Below are 23,738 nucleotides of genomic sequence, written 5' to 3'. Positions count from 1 at the left end.
CCTGCCTTGCCCGCTTCTCTCTCTCTCTTTGTCTCTAACCACACTTTGTTTTGCAGTGTCTTCCTCCAGCATCTGGCTGACTGCACTTGGGTTGACTTGGGTACTTGCCTCATCATCCGGTTCCTTTAAGCTGGAGGAGGACTGTCATTCAACGCCGGACTGCTAACTAAACAGTTAGTGAAGTTTGGTTTCTGCCACATTTAATCGTTTGTCTTCTTTGTTTGCCTTGAAGCTGCCACTTACCTTCTGTTCCTGTTTGTACAGGAATCGAGTGTGAGGGCTGAGTGAGTGTTTGGACTGTGAGTATTTTGGGGTCAGTTTGGTGGATTTGTCTCTGGCCATCCCTGTGGCATGGATGAGTGGCCTTCTGGATAACCTGCTGTTCTTGAGATATAGTTTGCAAATTCGTTACTTCCCTGTGTGAATTGCTGAGACTGTAAATAAATGCTGGTAATTCCTTAGTCCACATATTGAATCCTTCCAACCACTCACCATGATGCCCAGACTCTTGGTACCCGCAAAGATTACAGTAAACACACTCTTGCATTATTCAATTCAGGTGCTGAGCAGAACTTTATTGATCATTCTCTTGCAGCAAAAATAAACATACAAGTCCTTCTGCTTCTTTAAACTCTGCCTGTCTCTGCTCTAAATGGTTCCCGACTCAATGACTCATAGAATGGTAAATGGCCTGTATTTGTATAGCGCTTTTCTAGTCCCTAAGGACCCCAAAGCGCTTTACACAACCTGTCATCCACCCATTCACACACACATTCACACACTGGTGATGGCAGCTACGTTGTAGCCACAGCCACCCTGGGGCGCACTGACAGAGGCGAGGCTGCCGGACACTGGCGCCACCGGGCCCTCTGACCACCACCAGTAGGCAACGGGTGAAGTGTCTTGCCCAAGGACACAACGACCGAGACTGTCCAAGCCGGGGCTCGAACCGGCAACCTTCCGATTACAAAGCGAACTCCCAACTCTTGAGCCACGATAGAACACTAAACCCAAAAGAGAAGTTATGGAAAAAGACATCATCGAGCAATTATTCAGTGGTAAATATGTATATAAATGTAATAGGTTAATAATGAATGTTTAAAAACGTTCCTGTGATTATTTTCATGTTGGCTTGAAATAAAATATATTCCTCTGGTGTTACTGCAGCTTACTGTGAAATCTCAAGCTGACCAATCTTGCCATCATTTATTGTCAACACTTAGGCTACGTCCACACGTACACGGGTATTTTTGAAAACAAAGATTTTCTGTTTTCGTTTATAAAAAAATCCCGTCCACACATAAAGCCAAAAACGAAGTGAAACGCTTCTATAAACATGCCGGTGTAGCAGGTGGCGCTATATTCCTATCTGTGTAGAAATGTTGGCCAATCAGAAGTCAATAAGCCTGGGCGGGAAAGAGTAAACAAAGATGGCGCATAGAAGCAGAACTGAGTCGTATGTGTGGAGGGACAGTAACTGTGTGTGTATATGTAAGCATTTAAACACTGCAGAGAGTAAAATTAACAGTAACATTTTGTCTAAATCCGCCATTGTAGAAATTCATTTCACTGAAACAATAATGTGGCGCACAGTGTGACGTCAAAAAAGGTGCACACCTTTAACGCTGCGTTTTCTCTGTTTACCTCGTCCACACGTAATAGCAAAAACCGAGTTTTTGAAAATATCCACCCTGGCAGGAGTTTTTAAAAATCTCAGTTTTCAATGACCGAAAACGGCGTTTACGTGTGGACGAAAGGTGCAAACGCTTAGAAAAATCTGCGTTTTCAAAAATACCCGGGTACGTGTGGACGTAGCCTTATGAACATTTTTTATGTGGTTGTATTTCGGATGTTTATGAAGTTCAGGTCATTATAAATGATAATGAACTGTTGATGGTGAGGATACATTCTCATAGTCGTTCTCTTCATCACTAGTTTCCTCTTCCTTATCATTTTCCACACCTAATGATGGTGAGGATATGTTCTCATAGTTGTCTTCTTCATCACTAGTTTCCCCTTCATCTTCCCTGTGACCGTCTATGCTCACACAGGCCTCGTTGGGCTTGTTGTAATTGTCATTTGGGCTCACTTCCTCATAATCATGATCTTCATCACTCACTGGGTCATCATAATCATCACTCGCTTCTTCATCCAGTACTGCAACTTCTTTGCTTTTTTCATTAGTTTCCACTGCATCAACATTCACATAGTCCTCCTCATCATCCTCTTCATCTGCATTGATATAATTATTCCTGACTCTGACAGACACTGAAACACAAGTAAGGGAAAACAATGCAAATTTGTAATATGTATGAACATGTAAACAATGTGATGAATAATTATTTAATAATTGTGTGTCCTGGTGAGCACACACTTTGACTTTGGACGAGGATTCCAGGCTGCTTGGTTGCTCGTGGTCTTCTGCACAGCAGCCACATCACTAATGGCAGCAGCAGGAGCAGCAGCAGGACTCCAACAGATACCGAGGACACCAGCATCATCAAAGACACTAAGAAGAGAAAATTTGATCAGTTTATCCATAAAAACTACTTCTCATTTATGTTTCAGTCGAGAGCATGTAGTTTTCAGCCACATCGTATGTCATTCACACCAGTCTGGTTTCAAGAGTTTGGCTACAGAACACTATGCTCAGCAGGAGCAGATACACAGTCAACAGTCAACACTACACGCTCAACTTAAAAACCTACTTACTTACTAAAAGTAGTTGTAAAAATATGACAGCGTCCCCAGCACCAAAAGAAAGAAAGGCTAAATTAATTCAATTAGATGAAACCAGTAAAAAACATAAAATCATTTTCATCAATTTAATGTAAGCAGTTATTTACAAGTTTAAACAGTCTTAACAGACTGTCTCAAAACTTTACTGTGGTTCACTAGTGATTACTGAGAATTCTGCTGATGACAGACAGTATAATGTCCAGACTGAGAGAAAGCTAAAACAGGAAAGATGGTTAAGAAAGTTTATTCTATTTTTATTCTATTGTATGCAGTATATTATTTGATTCTATTCTATTATGTACAGTATCTTATTCTTATCAATCATTTTATCCTATTCCAGTGTTTGTCTAATTTTTGCTATGAATAATAATCAAAGTGTTTTTATTGAGTTTTCAGAAAGCATACCATTCATACAGAAAAGCTCGAACTCAAGTCCTACCACACAGTGTAAGACAAAACTATACCCAGACAGAGGAAGGGAAAAAAAAAAGGGGGGGGGAGTTGCCAGTCATGGAGTGGACGGAAACTCATCTTCAAAATAGGAAATGAAAGGCTGCCAGACCTTAAAGAATTTCTTGGTGTTGCCCTGTATAGTAAATCTGAGATGTTCTAATTTGAGGTGTGCCATCACCTCCTCCACCCAGCGTTTATGGGATGGCGGTGTTGCCTTTATCCAGTTAAATAGAATCAATCTCCCAGCCAGCAATGAGGCGAATGCTATTGCCTTGCTCTGAGAGGCTGTTAGTTGAGTTTCCCTCGGTGCCACACCGAAGATGGATGTCAGAGGCATTGGTTCCATATCCTTATTAGAAATGAATGAGAATGTTCTAAAGATGTTAGCCCAAACGTCTTTCAGCCTGGAACAAGACCAGAACATGTGGCATAAGTTGGCTGGCACCTGTTTACATCTGGGGCAGGTCGGATCGGCCCCCTGGTACATTCTTGCCAGTTTCTCCCTTGACAAATGGAGTAATTTTTGCTATGAAGTACACCCTAGCACAGGATTACTCTGAAAAGACTGATTACTGCATTTGTTTTTGTTTTTTTTGGAAACTTCAGACTCATATCTTTCTGTTTATATTCACGTTTGTTTCTATACTGGAACAGTCTCCTCCTTTACATCTGCTTCTTCTCTTTCTGGTTTTAAATGTAAACATTCAGAAATTAACAGAATGAACAGAGAAGCCTGAGAAATACAGATACACAGTGTGCACAGAAGATTTGTCACAGTGACATTTCTTATTATTTGTTTGTAATTAAAAAATAAAAAAGCATAAACTGTGTAATTTATGTATGTGTAAATACTGTACTTACTGTACTTAATGATGACACTAATTGGTGCAATTACAGCAGATCTGAATGTCCGTGTGGACACTGTGACCTCATACACACAGCTGTAGTTGCCCTGCTGTTCATACTCAGCTACAGGGAAACTAAATGAGGCTGAGTTGTTGACTGCTGGCTCTGTGAGGTTGGAGCCAGAGAAGCTCAGAATAAAATGTCCACTGGAAAATGTGGAGTTAATGGAACAGGTGAGGACAAAGCTGTAACCCCTGGTGATCTGTGCACCTTCAGGACCCCAGACAAGTCCTGCATTCGGAGACGTCAAGGAGATGCTGGGCCTCTGCAGTCTCACTGTGTGAAAGTGACATTGGGATTAAGGACGGAAGTCCAGCATTCACTCTTTTAGGCCTCAACTTAACATTTAGCTCTTTAGCTGCTAAATGCTCTACAGTGTGTAATAGTTTGTTTCCAGTAGTCTGTGTTTCGTCCTGAGTACTGTGGGCTTTGAGAGCATTTTGTCAGCCACCCAGAAATTTTATGAAAAAAGAGCTGCTGTTCTAAATACAAGAAAGAACTACTGCAGTATCCTCTTATAAGCATTGCTATTGATTATTTATGATCATACTTGTATTTGTTTTCTTACCTGTAACAGAGAGCCTAACAGAGTCACTTGTTGGGGAGTAAAATTGTTGACTTGGGCCGCTTTCCTGATACTGACACTGGTACAATCCCTCATCATCAAAGTCTACTTCAGGAATATTGAAGGTAGCAGAGTTTGTGTTTGAGTTTTGGGTCCTGTTGAATGAATCTGATGTTTTCATAAGAATGAATGTTCCACCTAAAGTTTGAGTTGAGATTGAACAAGTGATTCCAATGTTCTGACCCCAGGTCACCTCACCAGCAGGACTGATGGAGATATTGGGTTTTGGAAAGATTACTGAAAAGAGACACACAACACCAGCACAATAATACATTTGTTGTAGCTCACTGAGCGCCCTACTTATAGAAAACAAATGAAACATGATGTTCAGGAAAGTGTATTTCTTCTTACCAGTAACAGAGATTCTGACAGAGTCACTGAGGGGGGAGCTGAATGTGTTACTTGAAATGCGTTTCTCATACTGACACTGGTACAGTCCATCATCACTGAAGTCCACTCTGTGGATATTGAAGGTAGCAGATCTGGATCCTGTTTCAGTCTGACTGAAATTACTTGAGGTTTTCTTGAGGGTGAAAGTTCCATCTAAGAACTCAGATGAGACGGAACAAGTGATGCTGATATTCTGACCCCAGCTAACCTGACCTTCATTTACAGAGATGCTGGGTTTTGGGAGACTCACTAACAAAAAAAAAAGAAAAGAAAAAAAAGAATAGTGTTAGTTTTAATAGATCACAAAGTCAAGCTACACCGATGTCCTCAGCTAATCCCAATAACAATCCATATGGCTCAACTGATACCAGTTTACATATCCAACTGGTAATTCTCTTTAGTGACATTCTCACAGCAAGCCACTTTGCAACCCACTATCACCTCCACTTTCCCTTCTCAAGCTCTACATGAATCAATACCATGTCTGCTGGCAATAAAATCCAGTTTAGAAAAGATGAGAGCAAGATGGTATCTGGGACAGAAACTGCTAACACAACTTTGGCTCTTTCCAAGCATAGACAGTATAATAACACTAGAGGTGGGAAGTAACAAAGTACAAATACTTTGTTACTGTACTTAAGTACAATTTTCAGGTATCTGTACTTAAGTACTTTTTTTCTGACTACTTTTTACTTTTACTCCCTACATTTTTAAACAAATATCTGTACTTTCTACTCCTTACATTTTCTAAACTTGCTCTTTATCTCTGGTTTAACGCATTTGGGGGGACTTATTGTTTGTTACCGCTAGCCTTCATGACACCAGTTTAAACCTAGACAGTGACACTTGAAAGGCAGTCCTGTTCATTTATTAATCACCAGGGATGGCAAGAGAGGTAAAGAGAGAGAAAGAGAGATGGCATTGGCCAACGTTTATGGGTTAAAAGTGGGACAGTGGTTTATTTTATGTTTATTTTTTTATGTTTTTTTGCACAACACTGAAACGACTGTAGGTGTCTGTAAGTTGCAGTTGCAGTATCTAGCTAGCCCTACTGAAGAGGAATGAAAATGAGGGGAGTGACTTTTTAAGTGTCAGGTCATTTCAAATGCAACATTTTTATCAGCTCAACAAACATCAGCAAACACACAAACTGTTTGTGAGCAGTTTGTCTCACAGTGTATTGCTAGCTAAAGGTCCAGCTACTTTATTTCACAGGTAGAGAAATAAATCTCACCCAGAGTTGGAGAAAGATAAGAAAGATTGGACAAGACGAACAGAGGTTAGATTTGAAGGTCTCAGTGGGATTTGATAAACTGGAAATGTAAAGCTTACATGTAAGTCCTCATGTTTTTAAAACGGACATTGAGCCAGTACATACGAAATTGTGTTTTGCAGGATAAACAGGTTAATTTGCTATAATGTGGTGGATTTAAAGTAAAGAACAGTGTGTGACTGGTGCACAGTGGTTGTGGTTTCATGGTCAGAGTTAGGTTACATCTGCGGTGTAATTGCATTCCACAGCAGGATGTTAACGGAACCGGTGTGAATGCGGAAGTGAATGTGAGCGCGAATGGTTGTCTGTCTCTGTGTGTTAGCCCTGCGACAGACTGGCGACCTGTCCAGGGTGTACCCCGCCTCTTGCCTTATGACAGCTAGGATAGGCTCCAGTGCCCCACGAAATCCTGAAAAGGATAAGCGGAAGCGAATGGATGGATGGATGTTAACGGAACCAATCAGTGTAATTAGTTAGGATGGCAGCTAGGGGGCGAGACTGGTGGTGTCAGCGGGGCCGAGCACGACGTTCAGCATCCAGCAACTGGAGTCCTCTGACTTTTCAAAGCCGCAAGAGTAGTCCAAATGGATACCAAGGTTCAAAAGATTTTCTCTTGCAAGTAATTTGAATGTGAGTTTGGAAGAGAACCAAGTCAACATTTTGATTTATTTCTTCACTGACTAAGTTAACTGCTAAGCAGAGGACAACATATCGGGGGTACATGATGGATTCGAGGCTGTTTTCAGCGTGCTTAAATTCAACATGCGCAGACAGGGAGATAATCAGAAAGGGGATGCTTTTTTTTGTGACTGTGCTCTACGCACAAGCACAACACTGCAACTATGGAGTGCTACATGATGAGCTGATACGTGACAGGCTTGTTGTCGGTCTCACAGACAAACGGCTGTCAGAATGCATGCAGCTTGACTCAGATTTGACCCTGCAGAAGTCTATCAACATATCAACATAAAGTCAGACATAAGTACAGCTGGACTGGCCATCAGGCATATTGGGCATTCGCCTGGTGGGCCGATGATATTTTTTTGTTCTCATGAGCTTTTTTGTTGTTTTTTTTTAATTTTTTGTAATGGTATAAACAATAAAAGGCGGTGGATTGGCCAATGTGTCATGATTGACCCTGGGCTGGACCATTTACAGCTGAGGACGTCGGACACACCCTCCCGTTTGCTTGGGCAGCGGCTCTGAAACCAATCTTATCATGGACAAACAGAAGAAAATGGTTTTGCGGTATCCTTATTGAGGTTAAAAAGAACGTGATTTGTTCCGTTCTTCAGCTAGAATGAAAATAAGACACAAAGCTGGAGTTATTCTGTCTTTATGCTGCACAGCTGCCTCTTCTTCTGACATTCTCTCCCTCTCCTGTTGCTACTTCAATCATGAAACTGATCAATGATCAGCTGATTGGCTTTTCTGTTGCAAGTTCCGTCTCTCTTGTTTGTTTATCGCCCACTTTGTGACAGAAAGAGGAAACCTGTGGATGTCATGCTAAACAACAGCAGTATGGTTAAGCTTGATAAGCTGTTTTTAGAATTTATTTAATATTACTTTCAGGTATCAGCTGATGTTTGCTGGAGCCACAGCCGTAAAAGCTGCTGGTCATGATATCGGTTTGGATATCTGGTGAGAGGGAAACATGAAGATGAAACCAGGAGAGGTCCTTCCCACATCGCAAGCAGGTCTGGCCCGGATCTGGTATCAAGCCTGCACTGCTGGCTGACTTCTGGCATGATAAGACGTATGTCATCCAGATATGGGCCAGGCCTGGCATAGATTGCGCTGTCCATAGCGGTTGGCATGCCATATCTGGCTCGATTGTGATTTGGTTCATGTGGCCCAGACCCATAGAAAAATGGGTCTGGCCCGGATCTGGCATCAAGCTGGCATTTCTGACTGACCGGTGTCATGGCTGCATGTCAACCAGATGTGGGCCAGGTCTGGCAATGATGGCAATATTTATGTTCCTATTTTAGTTAGAAGACTCAAATGCCATGTTGCAATACTATACTCCTATGGTAGCCAACATTACAAATGCAGGTTTGTGAGTGTACACTTTAGCCAAAACCTAGTGACGGTTTGCTCATCTTTGCCAGTGCGTGGCTGTAGCTCAGGAGGTAGAGCAGGTCACCCACTGATCGGAAGGCTAGTGTCAAGTCTGAATGTGTATGAATGTAGTTAGGAAGCGCTCAGTTTAGAGAAAGTGTGTGATTGGGTAAATGTGGCATGTTGAGCAATCTGGGAGAATAGAAAAGTGCTGTATAAGAGTCAGTCCATTCACTGTCTGATCAGAGTTTTGTCATTTTACTTTTGCACTATTATGCACATGTTGTTATTACATGGCTTGATTAAGGTAGACATTAGGCTGACATCTGGGTCCAGAGCTGAACCTGTTCAGGGCCAGCACAGGGCCAGCAGTGTGCTTGCAACTGGCCCGTGGCTGCACACAACTTACACATGGCCCACATACCGCAAAGAATGACGACCCTTTGGTGGCCCAGATCATGTGTCTGCAACTGTGGTTGCAGACACATTACCAGGGAAAGAGGGGCACAAAGAAATACTTTTCTTTCTTATTGTCATTTTAATTCTCTATCTTTTAATAAATAATCATCTGAATCTTGCAACCAAAGTGGTCATCTGATGTAAAGTGTATAGCAATTGTCATTAGGGTTGCCAACGTCCCTTAAAAAACGGAATCGTCCCGTATTTCGAAACAAAAGTACACGTCCCGTATTGAGCTAATAAGGGACGCACTTTGTCCCGTAATACAGTGAGAATCAAAAGTAGTCTATAACTTTTAATGGAATTAACGCTTTGTTTGAAAACATAATTCCCAGCCCCTCTCCTGCTTTGTGACCAATGAGCTGACAGCACACTTATGGCAATTCGAGTATGACAATTCAGATTACCGCTCATCTCATTGGTCGATGAAAGGTCGCTTACAGAGAAAATACCGGAAGACAACAGATGACCACAACAAGAAGCATGGCCAACAGGGAAACAAACGCCGACACTGCGGTGCAAGTCTCGGACGACAGTACACCTAAAGCTGGGCAAACACTGTGCGATTTTTTCAGTCACGTTATTCAGCTCCTGCTCAAACTGCACGATTGACTCGCAGGGGTTAGAAGTTGGTAGGTCACGATGCAGGGTCTCACCCGATGCTCTGATGCGACCTGAGAGCTCACACTGTGCGTCCATAAAATGAAGGTTATAACAGAAAATCTGTCGCTCGCTCTCTCTGTCTTTCACTCACACAGACACACAACCACCATCAACTTTGCTAAATTGCTAATGAAAAACATTGATCAGGCAGCTGTGATTGAGCAGCAGTGTAAATCCAACTGTTTTCACGGTTGTTGTGGTCGTGATAATTTCTGAGGCCACATCGAAAAGGCTCGGATGAGCTTTCCAAAGTTCTACAAGTTGTGCCTCCATCGCTTGTGTCCAGATCACACGCTGCACAGCCGTGCTGCTCCATCTTTTTCACCGACGTTTACGTGTTTGCGCGTGAGCAGTGTGAGCGGCTCACGAGCGATTGATGATCGGGAGCTGGTCGTGAGGTGTTAATCGCTTCTCGTTACCCCACATATACTACACAATGCACGATGAAGGCCAAAATCGGGCCGATCACCAAATCGGTCGCATGACTCAAAAATCGGCTCAAAATGGGCCAAAAATCGCACAGTGTAAGCCCAGCATTAGAGCAGCAATGTTTGTTCCCCTCAGAGAAAGAAAAATAGGCTGCAAAAGCACAGGGAGGAATGGGAAAAGGAAAACACCTGGCTGGAAAAGTGCACGATAACACCTATAAAGCGCACTGCACTGTGTGCCGGCGCACTTTTTCCATAGGCATGCTTCTAGTGGTGGGCACATGAAGAACATGAGGGGCTTGTCCACCAGGCCACGGCAGAAGCAGATATGGTATGTAAACACTGGTTTGTTTTTTTTAAACCCTCTGGTTAAGGTTAATATGGGCATGTGCAGTGAATATCAGGGCTATGTGGCCAGAAGTGTGATAATATAATTTATTTTGTGTAATAAACAACTGCAAGGATAGATGATTACAACAAATAGATGACTAATACATAAAAGTAATACATAGATTAATAATGATGATGAGTTAAGATGCGTAATCATGGGAACAAGTGGGTTTACAAACAGGAGCAGCTGATTAGCATTAGAAAAGCTGAAATAATACCTGAACTGAAGCCAATTGTACTAAATGCACTAAATGTGCACAGTTACAAGAATATTTTTGTTCTGTTGCTTTCTATTAATTTATATGATTTTAAGTTAAGCAGGACAGAGTTCTTTTAAAGAAAGATTTACTTATATTCTCAAAAGTTAAGCATGACAGGCTTCTGTTTAAGAAAGAGACCTATCTAAGAGAAACTGCCGAGTGTTTCTTGACCTGGAACACAAGGTGACATCACCAGTGTTAGCCATGTATGACCCAAGCTGTGAATGCAAGGTGTCAGCGAATGCATCATCTAATGGCTTAGGGCAGGGGTCGGCAACCTGTGGCTATAAAAAATAAATTGTAAAAGTATTTAGCTGAAGTGCATTTTATTTCTGTTAGTTCTTTTTTAACTTGTAGTCCTAAATTTGGGAGATTATCGTGGGTGATCGTGGCTCAAGAGTTTGCAGTTCGTCTTGTAATCGGAAGGTTGCCAGTTCGAGCCCCAGCTTTGACAGTCTCGGTCGTTGTGTCCTTGGGCAAGACACTTCACCCGTTGCCTACTGGTGGTGGTCAGAGGACCGGGTGGTGCCAGTGTCCGGCATCCTCGCCTCTGTCAGTGCGCCCCAGGGAAGCTGTGGTTACAATGTAGCTGCCATCACCAGTGTGTGAATGTGTGGATGACTGAATGTAGTGTAAAGCGAAACACTCGCGCAAGCCGGTGTACCCGCTGAAACGCCACACATTTATCAGGACTTTCAACCCCAGGTAGGCTTAGCGAAAGTTTGTTAAATTAAAATATGTATTCAGAAATTTTAAAACACAAGATATGGGATGAGGTGAATTCTAAGAAATTTGTTTTACTTCACAGGTTAATTAGAGTTAAGACTCTTGTTAAATAATGTTTCGTACAGGTTACCCCCCCCCCCCCCCCCCCAAACCCCATCTCCATAGAGACTGTGTCAGCTCCCAAACAGACATAAAACAAACTAAAAACCAGCAATAAACAACTTAAACATAAAAAAAAATCACAAAGAAAGAACAATAAAGTATCCACATCTGAACCAAAGAATAAAACAGTGAAATGTGGATTATTAAATATTAGGTCTCTCTCCTCCAAGTCTCTGTTAGTACATGACTTAATAATTGATCAACAAATCGATTTACTCTGCCTTACAGAAACCTGGTTGCAGCAGGATGATTATGTTAGTTTAAATGAAGCTCAGATAAAATAATTATTGTGGGTGATTTTAACATCCATGTAGATGCTAAAAATGACAGCCTCAACATGGCATTTAATCTGTTATTAGACTCAATTGGCTTCTCTCAAAATGTAAAGAAAGAACCCACCCACCACTTTAATCACACTCTAGATCTTGTTTTAACATATGGCATAGAAACTGAACATTTAACAGTGTTTCCTGAAAACCCTTTATCACTTTATCACAGTAGATGTCTTTCTGAAAGCGCTGTAACTAAGTTTAAGAATATAATCCACCCACTGTTATCATCTTCAATGCCCTGTACCAACATAGAGCAGAGCAGCTACCTGAACGCTACTCCAGAGGTCGATTATTATAATTTTACCTCCTCACTACGTACGACTCTGGATACTGTAGCTCCTGTGAAAACTAAGGTCTCTAATCAGAAGTATTTGACTCTGTGGTATAATTCTCAAACCACGGAGAATTATAGTTATCTGCTTTAGGCAGATAACTGCCTATGAGTTATCTGCTCGTAAGCCGCCTATGAGCAGATACGAGCAGATAACTTGTAATCTGGAGAAATAGCGTGTCACAAATTTAGAGGATCATCATTTAGCCTGGAGAAATAGTTTGCTGCTTTATAAGAAAGCCCTCCGCAAAGCCAGAACATCTTACTATTCATCACTGATTGAAGAAAATAAGAACAACCCCAGATTTCTCTTCAGCTCTGTAGCCAGGCTGACAAACAGTCAGAGCTCTGTTGAGCCAACAATCCCTTTAACGTTAACTAGTAATGACTTCATGAACTTCTTCACAAATAAAATTTTATTCATTAGAGAAGAAATTACCAATAATCATCCCACAGATGTAATATTATCTACAGCCAGGGGCGATTTTAGCCCTGGCTGTAGATAATATTATGAATCTACATCACCCCCAATCAAAGGGGGTGATGTAGACCAAAGCACCCCCAAAGATTTCTTACTTTTTTTGACAATATTTGCTGTTTGTGGGACACACTAATAAAAATATAAAAAGCTACTTTCAGTACCATTGATATTCATTTAGACTCTTTTTCTCCAATTGATCTTTCTGAGTTAACTTCAATAATTGAGGGCGATTGTGGCTCAAGAGTTGGGTGTTCGTCTTGTAATCGGAAGGTTGCCGGTTCAAGCCCCGGCTCGGACAGTCTTGGTCGTTGTGTCCTTGGGTAAGACACTTCACCTACCGCCTAATGGTGATGGCCAGAGGGGCCGATGGCGCGATATGGTAGCCTTGCTTCTGTCAGTCTGCCCTAGGGCAGCTGTGGCTACAACTGTAGCTGCCTCCACCAGTGTATGAATGTGAGAGTGAATGAATAGTGGAATTGTAAAGCGCTTTGAGGTCCCCGAAAAGCGCTGTATAAATGCAATCCATTATTATGTCCTTCACTTATGTTGCCTCAATTTGATTTGCCATCATGGTGGTACAATTGTGAACAGTTTTTGCCGACGGAGGCATATCTTTTACTTGTTTGATTATCTTGTCTGTATCTGAAAAGTCGCCAAAAAGTTAACTAGCAACATCAAGCTGTCCCTTACAGGATATTTCAATGCAAATGTAGTATGGCGTGTGTCGAAGTGGCGCTTTATATCTGACCATTTCATCGATCCAATTTTATCATTGCATATTAGACACACTGCAGAACCTGCTCTCTCCACATAGGTGAATTCCTCTGTCCATTCCTGCTGAAAAGTACGATATTCGTCATCTTTTTTTCTTTTAGCCATCTTCGATAAAAGGGTTTCTGCAATTGGCTAGCTGACTACTCGATTAAAAGGAAGGAAGTTTACTTCCTGACCTCACAATGACCCATGTATGTTACGCATTATCCAATAAAAATTTGGTGTTGTCTCGGAGGACAGCTGTGGTTAGCTCCAGCCATCCGCAACCATCAACATGAGCGGTAGAAAATGAATTGATTGAAATACATGGGAATGTTTTATAGTTTTAATATCATATTTCTTTTATTGTTAAAGATTTGCCTGCGAGCCAGATGCAGCCATCAAAACAGCCACATCTGGCTCACGAGCCATAGGTTTCCGAGCCCTGCTCTAAACAATCAAGAAGAAATTTACAGTAAAACACCAAACATACACGCTAAAAAACGGACTCACTGTTCTCTGTTTAATGTAATGGGGTTTTTTTCTGTTTTGTTTTTGTTTCATAATTCCTCAAAGACAGTTTCTTTGCATCTGAATTGTTAAAGTTTTATGTTTATAAGTACACCAAGCCTTAAAGCTGGTTGTGTCAAAGCAGAGTCCTGGATTTGTTGGGTTTGCTTGCCTTCAGTTTATTTTTTTCCTTAATGTTTTTAAGAGTGGAAAGGAGTCAAGAAAAGAGAGCCTCACTGGTTGATGTTATCCTCATGTAAAAGCTGCACAATTTGCAGAAAGCCATGGACACCCATACTTAACAGTGCTCCGAATTGTTTAAAATCTCCTCTACACACCAGCTGCTGCTTTTCTTGTTTGCCTGAGTAACTTACTGTGTGTGGGTGTGTTAGTATGTGAAGGTGTTGTGATGTTTAGTTTTGAGCCATTTTTGTGTTTCTGCCCATGTATCTATGTGAATATGCTTGATCAATCATGCTGATACGCAAGTTATTTGCATAAAAATGTAGTTTCACCATTTTACATGAGGACATTTTAGGCTGGTACAAATCAGCTGCAGTGCATTTAAATATATTTTCAATTACATGTTAGGAATGTGGTCTCTCTTCAGCTCTTGAGGGTGGCACGGATGCCCCTCCGGTGGTCCTTCTTGGGCTCTTGCACTCTGGGGCCTCTGGATGTCTGGGGCCTGGATCTCTTCCATGCCTGCTTCATGCCATGGGAGCGGGGCTATGGCTCTCTACATCCTCTAGCAGACCATTACATGGGGAAACCTTTTGAATACAAGCGCGCTGATCCACACAGATGTGCACACGGGTGTTCACTGTTCATAGACATAAACTACACCTTTATTGGTGCTATTTCCAAGCACATTGTGCGCTGTTGGTCCTGCTTGCTACACAACAACATTCAATATTTAGTATTTACTGCTGTTTACACTTAGCTAGATTAACGTGATGGTGCTGTGTTTAGTATGTTGCTCTGTTTTCTCTTCTTTTTCTCTCAACAGGTGATCCAGGAGATTTTTTTCCTCTTCTTTCTCTTTTTAAGTGCCCTTTCTCACTGTCCCTCTTCCCTTCTGTTTTTCTTTTACTTCATCTTTCTTTCTCCCTTTCCTATCCCTCAGTCATGTCTGTCCCGTCTGTAACAACTGAAAATAAAATAAAATAAATAATAACAACAAAGGTCGATCAAATGGACCAATACGGCAAGGCCGTGATGATCCATTTGGCAAAGTAAATCCATTGGGTCTCCTTGTTGGTCTTCAGACAACAATTCTGACGGCTAAAGAACCAAATGGGACAGGCAAAAAATAAATAAATAAATAAAGGAATGTGGTCTCTGTGGTGAGCCACACTGTCATTTCTGCTTGTACTCTTAGAACAGGATTCTGTCATTTGACAAGACGGAGTTAGATGACAAAATATTAATAACACCATGCTAAATATCAAAATGCTCCATGTACAGTAGGTTAGAAAAAGTATGTAAAACCCCACTACAGCATCTCCAAATGCTAACCTTAGCTGGGCCTCAGCTAATTTACAAATCAAAACTGAAGGTGTGAAGATAAGCTACGCTTATTTTGAGTTTGTTATCTGCACGATGCATCTGCTGATGCGATTGTTGCCTCAAAAACAGATCTCTGGGAAAGCTGGAAATATAATCTGAAAGAGCTTTGACATGCATCTGAAACATTAACTGTCTGTAAATGAAGAGATATCAACAGTGTACTAGTTAGATGAAAGAATAAAAAATAAAAAGAATAATGATCACTTTTTGTGCTCTGCTTGTATATGGCAAATGCATATCTATTTAAACAGTTCCCCTGGCAAGTAACCACTGAATCCTGAGTAAAAACCATTAAAGAAAAACTTGACAGAACACACTATACTGCAAACTGACAGAAAAATGTCAAACACTGCACAGTGGAGGAAACATGATGGGTCCAGGTTGATTTGTTGCTTTTGACCCCATGTACCTTACATGATTGATGGAGAAAATTAAGTTTATCAAGTTGTTTTGTGTATTTTTTCTCACCTGAACAAACAACACCAGCGTCCTCGTCATGTCCACAGTTGTGTGTCCCAAATCCACTGTGTCCACACTCAATTAGAGAACTTTCACTTCCTGAACAGGCCACGTCATCAAGCCAGATTTTCCCACTTCCTGGACCAAAGTGAGCAGATGCAGTGGCCTCCACTGCTGTCCCACAGCCCAGCTGTCCACAGGCCACCTTAGCATCACTTAAGTCCCAGTCATCATCACAGACTGTTCCCCACGCACTGCTGTGGTAGATTTCTACTCTTCCAGAGCACCGAGTGGACCCAGACCCGGATAATCTGATATGAGCACCTAGTCACAGGCACATTTGCTTAAAGAGTGTTAGTGTTTCTTTTTTGTTATTTGGCCATGGCAAAAATCAAAACACATTTACCAACAATAATAATTATGAAAGATAACATACTTTGTATCATTTAAATTCTGAAGAAACCAAAAGAAACCCAATCAGCATAACCCAGCCCAACTTTCCTTCTTGTCCTTCAGTTTAGCTCAGTTATAGTGACTGGGTCACAGAGTTGTTCATCTAAACAGAGAAAGATACATTTATTCAACACAATTTATTAGAACAATATCTCACCTGAACAGACAACACCAGCGTCCTCACCATGTCCACAGTTGTGTTTCCCAAATCCTCTGTGTTCACACGCAGTTAGAGAACTCTCACTTCCTGAACAGGCCACATCATCAAGCCAGATTTCTCCACTTCCTGCACCAAAGTGAGCAGATGCAGTGGCCTCCACTGGTGTCCCACAGCGAAGTCTTCTACAGACCACTTTTGCATCATTTAAGTCCCAGTCATCATCACAGACTGTTCCCCAGGAGCCACTGTGATAGATTTCAACCCTTCCAGAGCACCGAGTGGACCCAGACCCAGCTAGTCTGATCTGACCTATCAGCACATAATATAAACTGTATTTAATATTTTCTTCAAGTTGAAATATTCATATGAGACACATAAGAAGAAACTTACCTGCTGCAGGTGTGGAGGACGCAAAGAGACAAGAAACTGATGAAGAGGAAAACATGGGATTGCTTATGATATAAAGTTAGTTAAAAATAATGTAACAAATGTTATCATTTATAAAAAAATAAATAAATAAATAAAAACTGAGTCTTAAAGATGTATTCATTACTGCTTCTGTATCAGAGTTATTATAGTTTTGTATCTTTTTACTTTTTGTTCTTAATTTTTCTTTTGTACCCCGCCTCTCGCCCTATGACAGCTAGTATAGGCTCCAGCGCCCCCCGCGACCCTGAAAAGGATAAGCGGAAGCAAATGGATGGATGGATGTTCTTAATTTATTTTCACTTTAGCCTCCAGAGTTTAATTTCTTATTTCAGTTTCTTTTTTATTATTTGAACATGCAACTTAGTTTAGTTTTAATTGATTTAGGAAAATCACTACAGGTCTTACAATGAACAAACATAATCTTTTGAAAGCAGTTCACTCGGGCTTGTAGACTCAAGTTTCAAGTCTACCAATGCCTCATCGGGCAAGTTGTAATAAAATTCCTACTAAAACTAATTATATTCCATCTAAATTTTTATTTTAGTTTAGTTAACTAAAAGACTTTATTTTTTACATATAGTTTTAGTTAACTATAATATTCTTGATCTGCACAATATAAAGAAAAACATTATACGAAAAGGAAGATTTTCTTACCAAGGGTAAAGATGTGAAGCACCTTCAGCTGCTCCATAACTGACAAACAAAAGCTGCTTCATGTTATTTATTAGAACCCGGTGGCAGTAAAATGAACTTCCTCTTTCGATTTCCGGTGTTTTTCCTCTTTTTTCTTTTTTTAATCTCACATGCATCCGCAGGGTATTCAAACAAAGCAGCTGTAAGGCTTGAAGTTCACACACATGATTACGTGTTGTGTAATGTTGCATAACAATGGCAAAAATAATGCTAATGATTAATCGAGTGCCTCGCAGTCAGGGGCATTGCTACACAGCAAAAATGCCAGTGTTGATTTTTCAGTGTTAGTAGAATTCAACAGAGTTCCGAGTTAGTTCAACACTTAATCGAGTTAAAATAACACATCGGGAGTTGATTCCTGAAAAGTGTTAGTGTGGATTTTAGTCGTTACTGCATTTTAACACTGTGGGTGTTAAATTAGACCACACCTTCATTTCCTGTGGAGCTCCGCATTTCAGAATCCTCGGTCGCCATTTTTTCTTGCTGCTGCGGTAAGTTTTATTCGGTTAAATATTAAGTTTTAGATTGATGTTAGAACAAGTAACATGATAACTAGTAAAAAAAAAAATAGTATTTATATCAAAATACATCATCTTTAAGTGTCATATTTGAATTTTAACTCTTTTTGTTAAGCTAGACTACTGCTAGCTAGAACTCTGCAAAGTACCAGTTACTTTCCTAATATTCATTTAGCATAATCTGGCTGTTGGCAGACTGTAATGAATATTACTTGTTAATATATATGTCACAGTTTTTATTAAATGCCTTTTATTTATTTTCGAAATAAACTGCCAAAGCCTTAGGGTCAGTGGTATCAAACTCGCGGCCACTTATGGTCCACGTCAGGTGAGGTGAAGAAGTATAATGCAATTTGGCCCTTAATGTGACTTTTTTTTGTGATTAGCCAAAAATGATTTAATATGAAGGCAATAAGGGCAGAGTGTTACGGGCCCTCATAGGCAGCGTAGTCCGTGCTGCAGGGAGAACTTGTGGGATGGCCCCTCCCGTGTGTGTTTGAGCGCGAGAGAGGGAGAAAGTAGGAGCTGTTACCGAGGAGAAATGGAAGAAGAAAGCATGTAAATATAATAATAACCACTGCCGCCAAAATGAGTGCCTGGTTGTAAGAAAGCTGTTAAGACTCGACTGTACACTGTGTTCGCTGACAGTAAAGCTACAAGCCCGACAACCCGACGTATTAGCCAGAGGTGTCATTACCACGTTTCAGAGCCGCGGACCTGGCCGAGGTAACAAGAGAGTACAAACATGTGGAGGGATTGGCTTTGTTAGTTCAGTGAGAGTAAAAAAACTAATGTGAACACTTATTTCTGCATTTTTATTTTGTTAAATATGAACAAAATTACAGCAGAAGTGCTGCAAAGTGTCTGACCAGAAAGAGAGGACCATTGTGTTCATTTGGTAGTTCAATTAAAGGCATCGGTTAGTTACGAGTGAGAGGGGGGGAAATGCATTCATATTTGCAGTTTTGTCTTGTTATACAATTTTTGAAATTTAAAAACGAACAAACCAAACGCTACATTGTCAGGAATATTTGTGTGTGTTTTCTTTATGGTTTCTGTTTTTTTGAAGTAGCCCTCCAATGAGATGGCAGTTCATTTAGGTTTGAGACCCTGCCTTAGGTGAACTAGGATGCTTAAGGGTAACCTGAGAGTATTTTTACACTATAATGGCCCCTACATCTTGTAAATTATGGGAATTTCATTATAGTGTGCATTTCTGTAGCCAGTAGGTATTTTCTTTGTTTATATTTTTTAGATTTAAATTCTTTCGTGGTAAATTAAGCATTTTCTAGTCTAAAAATGAATAACAGGGTTATATTAGGGTTTGTTAGAGAGTGGGGAGGGGTTTTATGGCTTAAAATATATAAAAATAATAAAATAGAAATATGGTTCCTACTAACCCCTGCTATAATTGAGAGAATACTGTATTGCAGTCATGTTACACAGCTTGTACTACTTAAAAATGGACCAAGGATGTTTTTTCTTAACAAAATTAATTTTAGCTCAGTCTAAAGGAACTAGACATGCTAGATATTTTGCAAAGAAATGGTGTTATATGCTGGACCTTATTTTACTCTTGGAAGGTGGTGATATGCTGGTTCCTGAGAAGAGATGAAGTAATCAAAGTCAGCTTTTCAAGACAGCCCCAAGACTCTTCGCAACTTGTGTTCAAATGTGAGGCCGTTGTCAGGTGATAAATGCAAGGAAGAGGCACTCAACTGACATGAAACATGTCAAAGACAACATGAAGGTGACATTTCAACATAGGCAAAAAGTGGTTCAAGAACCTGCCATAGCTTCTACTGTCCTGGACCTTTTCCCAAGATTTCTGGATACACCTGGCTTGGTAAGGCATAAAATGATTTAATGACCGCTTTGTGGTTCCTTTGTTTGTTTTCTTGTTAAAGTGTTGTTTCTGTTGTTACACTTTGTGTTTAAGATTGACCAAGACTTCACAATGTTGTTTGTTGTGGAGGAAGTGTCTGGTAAGCTCCTTGCAAAGTGGCCAACATTCTTCAAGCCAAGGATCATCAAAGATTGCAAAAATCTGTCTCAGAGTACAGAATTGGATGAGCTGCTCATTTCTGCACAGCGTTACTCTAACGAGGCTGGTAAGTGTAAGTTGGAAATGGTAGATTTTGCATGCCTTTACAGCATTTGCTTAATTCCCACAACACAATATATCACTGGACCATACTGGTAAACCTTTACTACAAATTGGAATACAGCTGTCCATTTTCTAAATCACATTGGGTTTCTGTATGGTATGAAAACAAGCTTACAAACATGTTAAACTTGAAATGACATTTAATGTAGTTTGAACACAAAAAAAGTTACATAATCTTACTATTGTTATGACTCGATATGTACTTCACTTGGTGGCGAGAAGATTTTAAGTCTCTAGAAATGAATTTTTATACCAAGGCACTGGTAAACTGCCTTATTTGAAAAATTATCAGGTGTCTAAAATGTCATCATGGTATTACATACCGTGGAAAAAATGGCTGCTGGGGTCCTTTAAATGACAGTAATTGTGATGATCTTAATTCCTATTCTGTAGTTTGGGACTGCGAGGCGGCTGCCATCTTTTGCTGCTTCACTTGTTACCTCCAACATCTAAGGGAAGGACGTCTTCAAAGATTAGGATCTGGGTGCTGAGCCCAGTCTTGAAATCTTTTGGATTTACTAAATTTACTAAATATTATAGTGAAATAAATATAACATGTCAAAGATGTGCTGCCTCAAGGTTGAAGTCACAAAATAATACTAAAATAAACTTCATAGTCTTCATCTCCTCTGCTCTCTCCTCTGTCCTCGTTATAAGAAGAATGTAATCAACATGTGCCAATGAAACTCCACCCAAATAGATCATCTATGGTATAACTCTTATGTATCAACTTACTTTATAAACTGGCCCAATCAGTTATTCAACAAATGTCAGGTTGCAGAAAATCGAATTATTAATGCACAATTTCATGCCACAAGAACTAAACTGTCGATAATGACTGGACCTACAGGCCAATACTTAATGCAGATGTGGATGTTCATGAGTCAGGATTGTGTTGCTGTTATTTCTACTGAATGTCGTGCACAAATGACATCTGTCTTCACTATCACGTGACTCCCTTGTTTGTTAATTTGTGTTTTCTATTTCATTTTGCAGTATATTTTATTCTTAGTGTCCTTTAATTTTCACTCTGCTTTTACACTGGTTTTTAAACTATTCTGTGCAGTATCTTCAAATGTCCACTAGATTTCATTACTCCTCTGTGAACGTGGAACACAACAACGTACGTGACTTTCTATTGTCTTTCTGTGTATTCACACTCTGAATACACAGATATGCACATCTTTTTCTTCTTAAGGTTACAACAATAATGCACACTATCTACACATACAGTTTACTTATTTTAATAGGTTTTAGTGCAATCTTGATATCGGATGGATATAATAACCTCAGATCATTTATCCAGTTTCAGTTTCAGACCATCCCACTGTCACTATGGTTACTTACTGTGATGCTTGCCACCATCATTGTTGATGTGTTTTAGATAACTAATGACCTGATTAACCTGCTTTGCAGCACAGCTGTCCCATTGCTGAATCCAGTTTGTCAGACCAGTCAACATAGGCGCTGATGTTACTTTCGAGCTGCCAGAGTGATGCTCAGCTCTGACAGAGACCTTGCCTGTGATAGCCGGCGATCAGATAGCTGAATTTATCTTCCCTCCAGTAAACAATTCTTTTATGAGATCCAGGGATATTCAAAAACACATCCAGGGCCCAGGCTAACTTGCTGTCAGTCACTGTGACTCATTGTGAACAATTTTGCAGCAGGTCTTCAACCTGTTATCCACAAGAACAGAACTCTTTGTCTTCATCTAGTGATCACACTGTAGTATTAACATAGATTGAAGTTTTTCTCAATCAATTTGATTTTTGATGTCATTCTACTTACTCTCAACCCTTTAAATGTATTTCTCCGTCCTCATTAGCCTTTGTCATTGTGTTTGTACACAGCTCTTTTGTTTACAGATGCTTGTCATGGCACTGCTACTTGCATACAGCCAGTGAAGATATTTGTAGTTCACTTTAGGATTTAGAAATAAGTTACAAGAAATGTAGAGTATTGTAGAGACACTGACACTGCCCTGGATGCAATAAAGGCCTAAACGTATCTTAAAGTTAGGACTAGACTTTTAGGAGAACCCCCCCCACCTTGGGCTGTGAAAGTAGAACAAAGGGAAGCCATAGCTTAGTGGAAATTCCCCAAGGGATACCTGAGTGGGAGTCTCAGTGCTTGTGACCTAATAATCATGTTTTGTAGAGGAGTTTGGTGTACCTTGGGTGTGGGGAGATGGCCTTTTTTAAGACGGGAAGTCATATACACAGAGACATACACACATGCACACACACGGTATGCGCACACGCTGTCAGGATTTGTGTCGTGTGGAGGCAAGGAAGTGACCTAAACGCAGGACTTGTGGATAGTTAAGAACTGAAGATGGTTTATTATGAAGAGTGGATAAACAGCGCAGGAACAAAAGGACCTTCTGGCTGAAAGACTGAATGGCTGGCTATACTGAACGCAGGCGGAAACGACAACATAACATCAATGACACGACAATGAACTGGAGGAAACTGAGGACTTAAATACACAGACTGATGAGGATGATAATGAGAGACCGGTGAGTACACAGCTGAACATAATCTGGCTAACGACATGAGAGACGAGCTGATACGGGAAAAACAGGAAGTGAGAACAACATTGATGTGGCAAAATAAACCGAACATGAACAAACTGAAATCACTGGGTCAATGACCCAGGAACCCTGACAGTCCATGTAGAAAAAGGAGTGATACACCTGCTGCCGTCAGACCTGCAGGTATCAGGCTGTGATGTTCTCCTTTATAGTGGACAGAATTATTTGGAGTGGCACAAATAATTTGTGTGGCATCTTATTGAATGCAGAACAGCTGATTGTTCTGTAAATAGTTTGAAATCAAGGTAAAAGGTAAATGGATGCAAATAACTTTGTTGTTTGCAAAACTTGTGCATAGGATTTTAAAATTGACAATTTATATTTGCATTTAAAGTTATGAAATATGATTCATTAAACATGTTTGTGGTTGTTACAGTATAAATATAACATTTTCTACTCTGATTGTATGTTTTTTTGTCTGATTTTACATCAATTGTGTTATTGCAGTATGACAAAATGAAAACATAACTGTAAATTCAGTTACGTTGCGGAAAATTGACTGCAACTTCTATTTTATTTTAAAGAACTTTATTTAACAAACAACGAGTATACAACATACAAACAGATGAAGTATACAAAAGAACAGAAAGTGAACACACAAAATCAGCAGTAAAAAGAAAAAAGTAATAATTATATGAATACACGGAAAAATTCACATATACATGTATTGTTTTGAGAGCCTTTTTGTTGGTGGAGTCTGATATTGATTGTACAATTCCACATCCTTAAACAAATGGCAGATATGGTGTTTT

General features: G+C 40.2%; 1 protein-coding gene and 1 long non-coding RNA gene across 2 annotated transcripts; one reads left to right on the top strand and one right to left on the bottom strand.

Moving 5' to 3' along the window:
* Nucleotides 1–463: 463 nt before the first annotated feature.
* LOC309704691 (uncharacterized protein) lies at nt 464–17,691 on the bottom strand. Its single transcript, XM_082530062.1, has 10 exons — nt 17,667–17,691; nt 16,974–17,009; nt 16,581–16,892; nt 15,980–16,294; nt 5,075–5,362; nt 4,667–4,960; nt 4,054–4,374; nt 2,375–2,509; nt 1,907–2,268; nt 464–1,004 (listed from the first exon to the last, which is right to left on the bottom strand). The coding sequence occupies exons 6-10, from the start codon at nt 4,842–4,844 to the stop codon at nt 795–797; spliced, it is 1,206 nt and encodes a 401-aa protein (XP_082386188.1). The 5' UTR covers nt 4,845–4,960; nt 5,075–5,362; nt 15,980–16,294; nt 16,581–16,892; nt 16,974–17,009; nt 17,667–17,691; the 3' UTR covers nt 464–794.
* Nucleotides 17,692–19,711: 2,020 nt separating this feature from the next.
* Nucleotides 19,712–20,856, top strand: LOC309704747. The gene is made up of 3 exons (XR_014276365.1): nt 19,712–20,069; nt 20,163–20,334; nt 20,784–20,856. It is a non-coding gene; the product is annotated as an uncharacterized lncRNA (long non-coding RNA).
* The last annotated feature ends 2,882 nt before the right edge of the window (nt 20,857–23,738 follow it).

Source organism: Aulonocara stuartgranti (assembly GCF_965226115.1).
Source record: "Aulonocara stuartgranti genome assembly, chromosome: 4".
NCBI classification, from domain to species: Eukaryota; Metazoa; Chordata; class Actinopteri; order Cichliformes; family Cichlidae; genus Aulonocara; species Aulonocara stuartgranti.
Note: the sequence above shows the minus strand (reverse complement) of the source record. Positions and strands in the feature narration are given on the sequence as shown.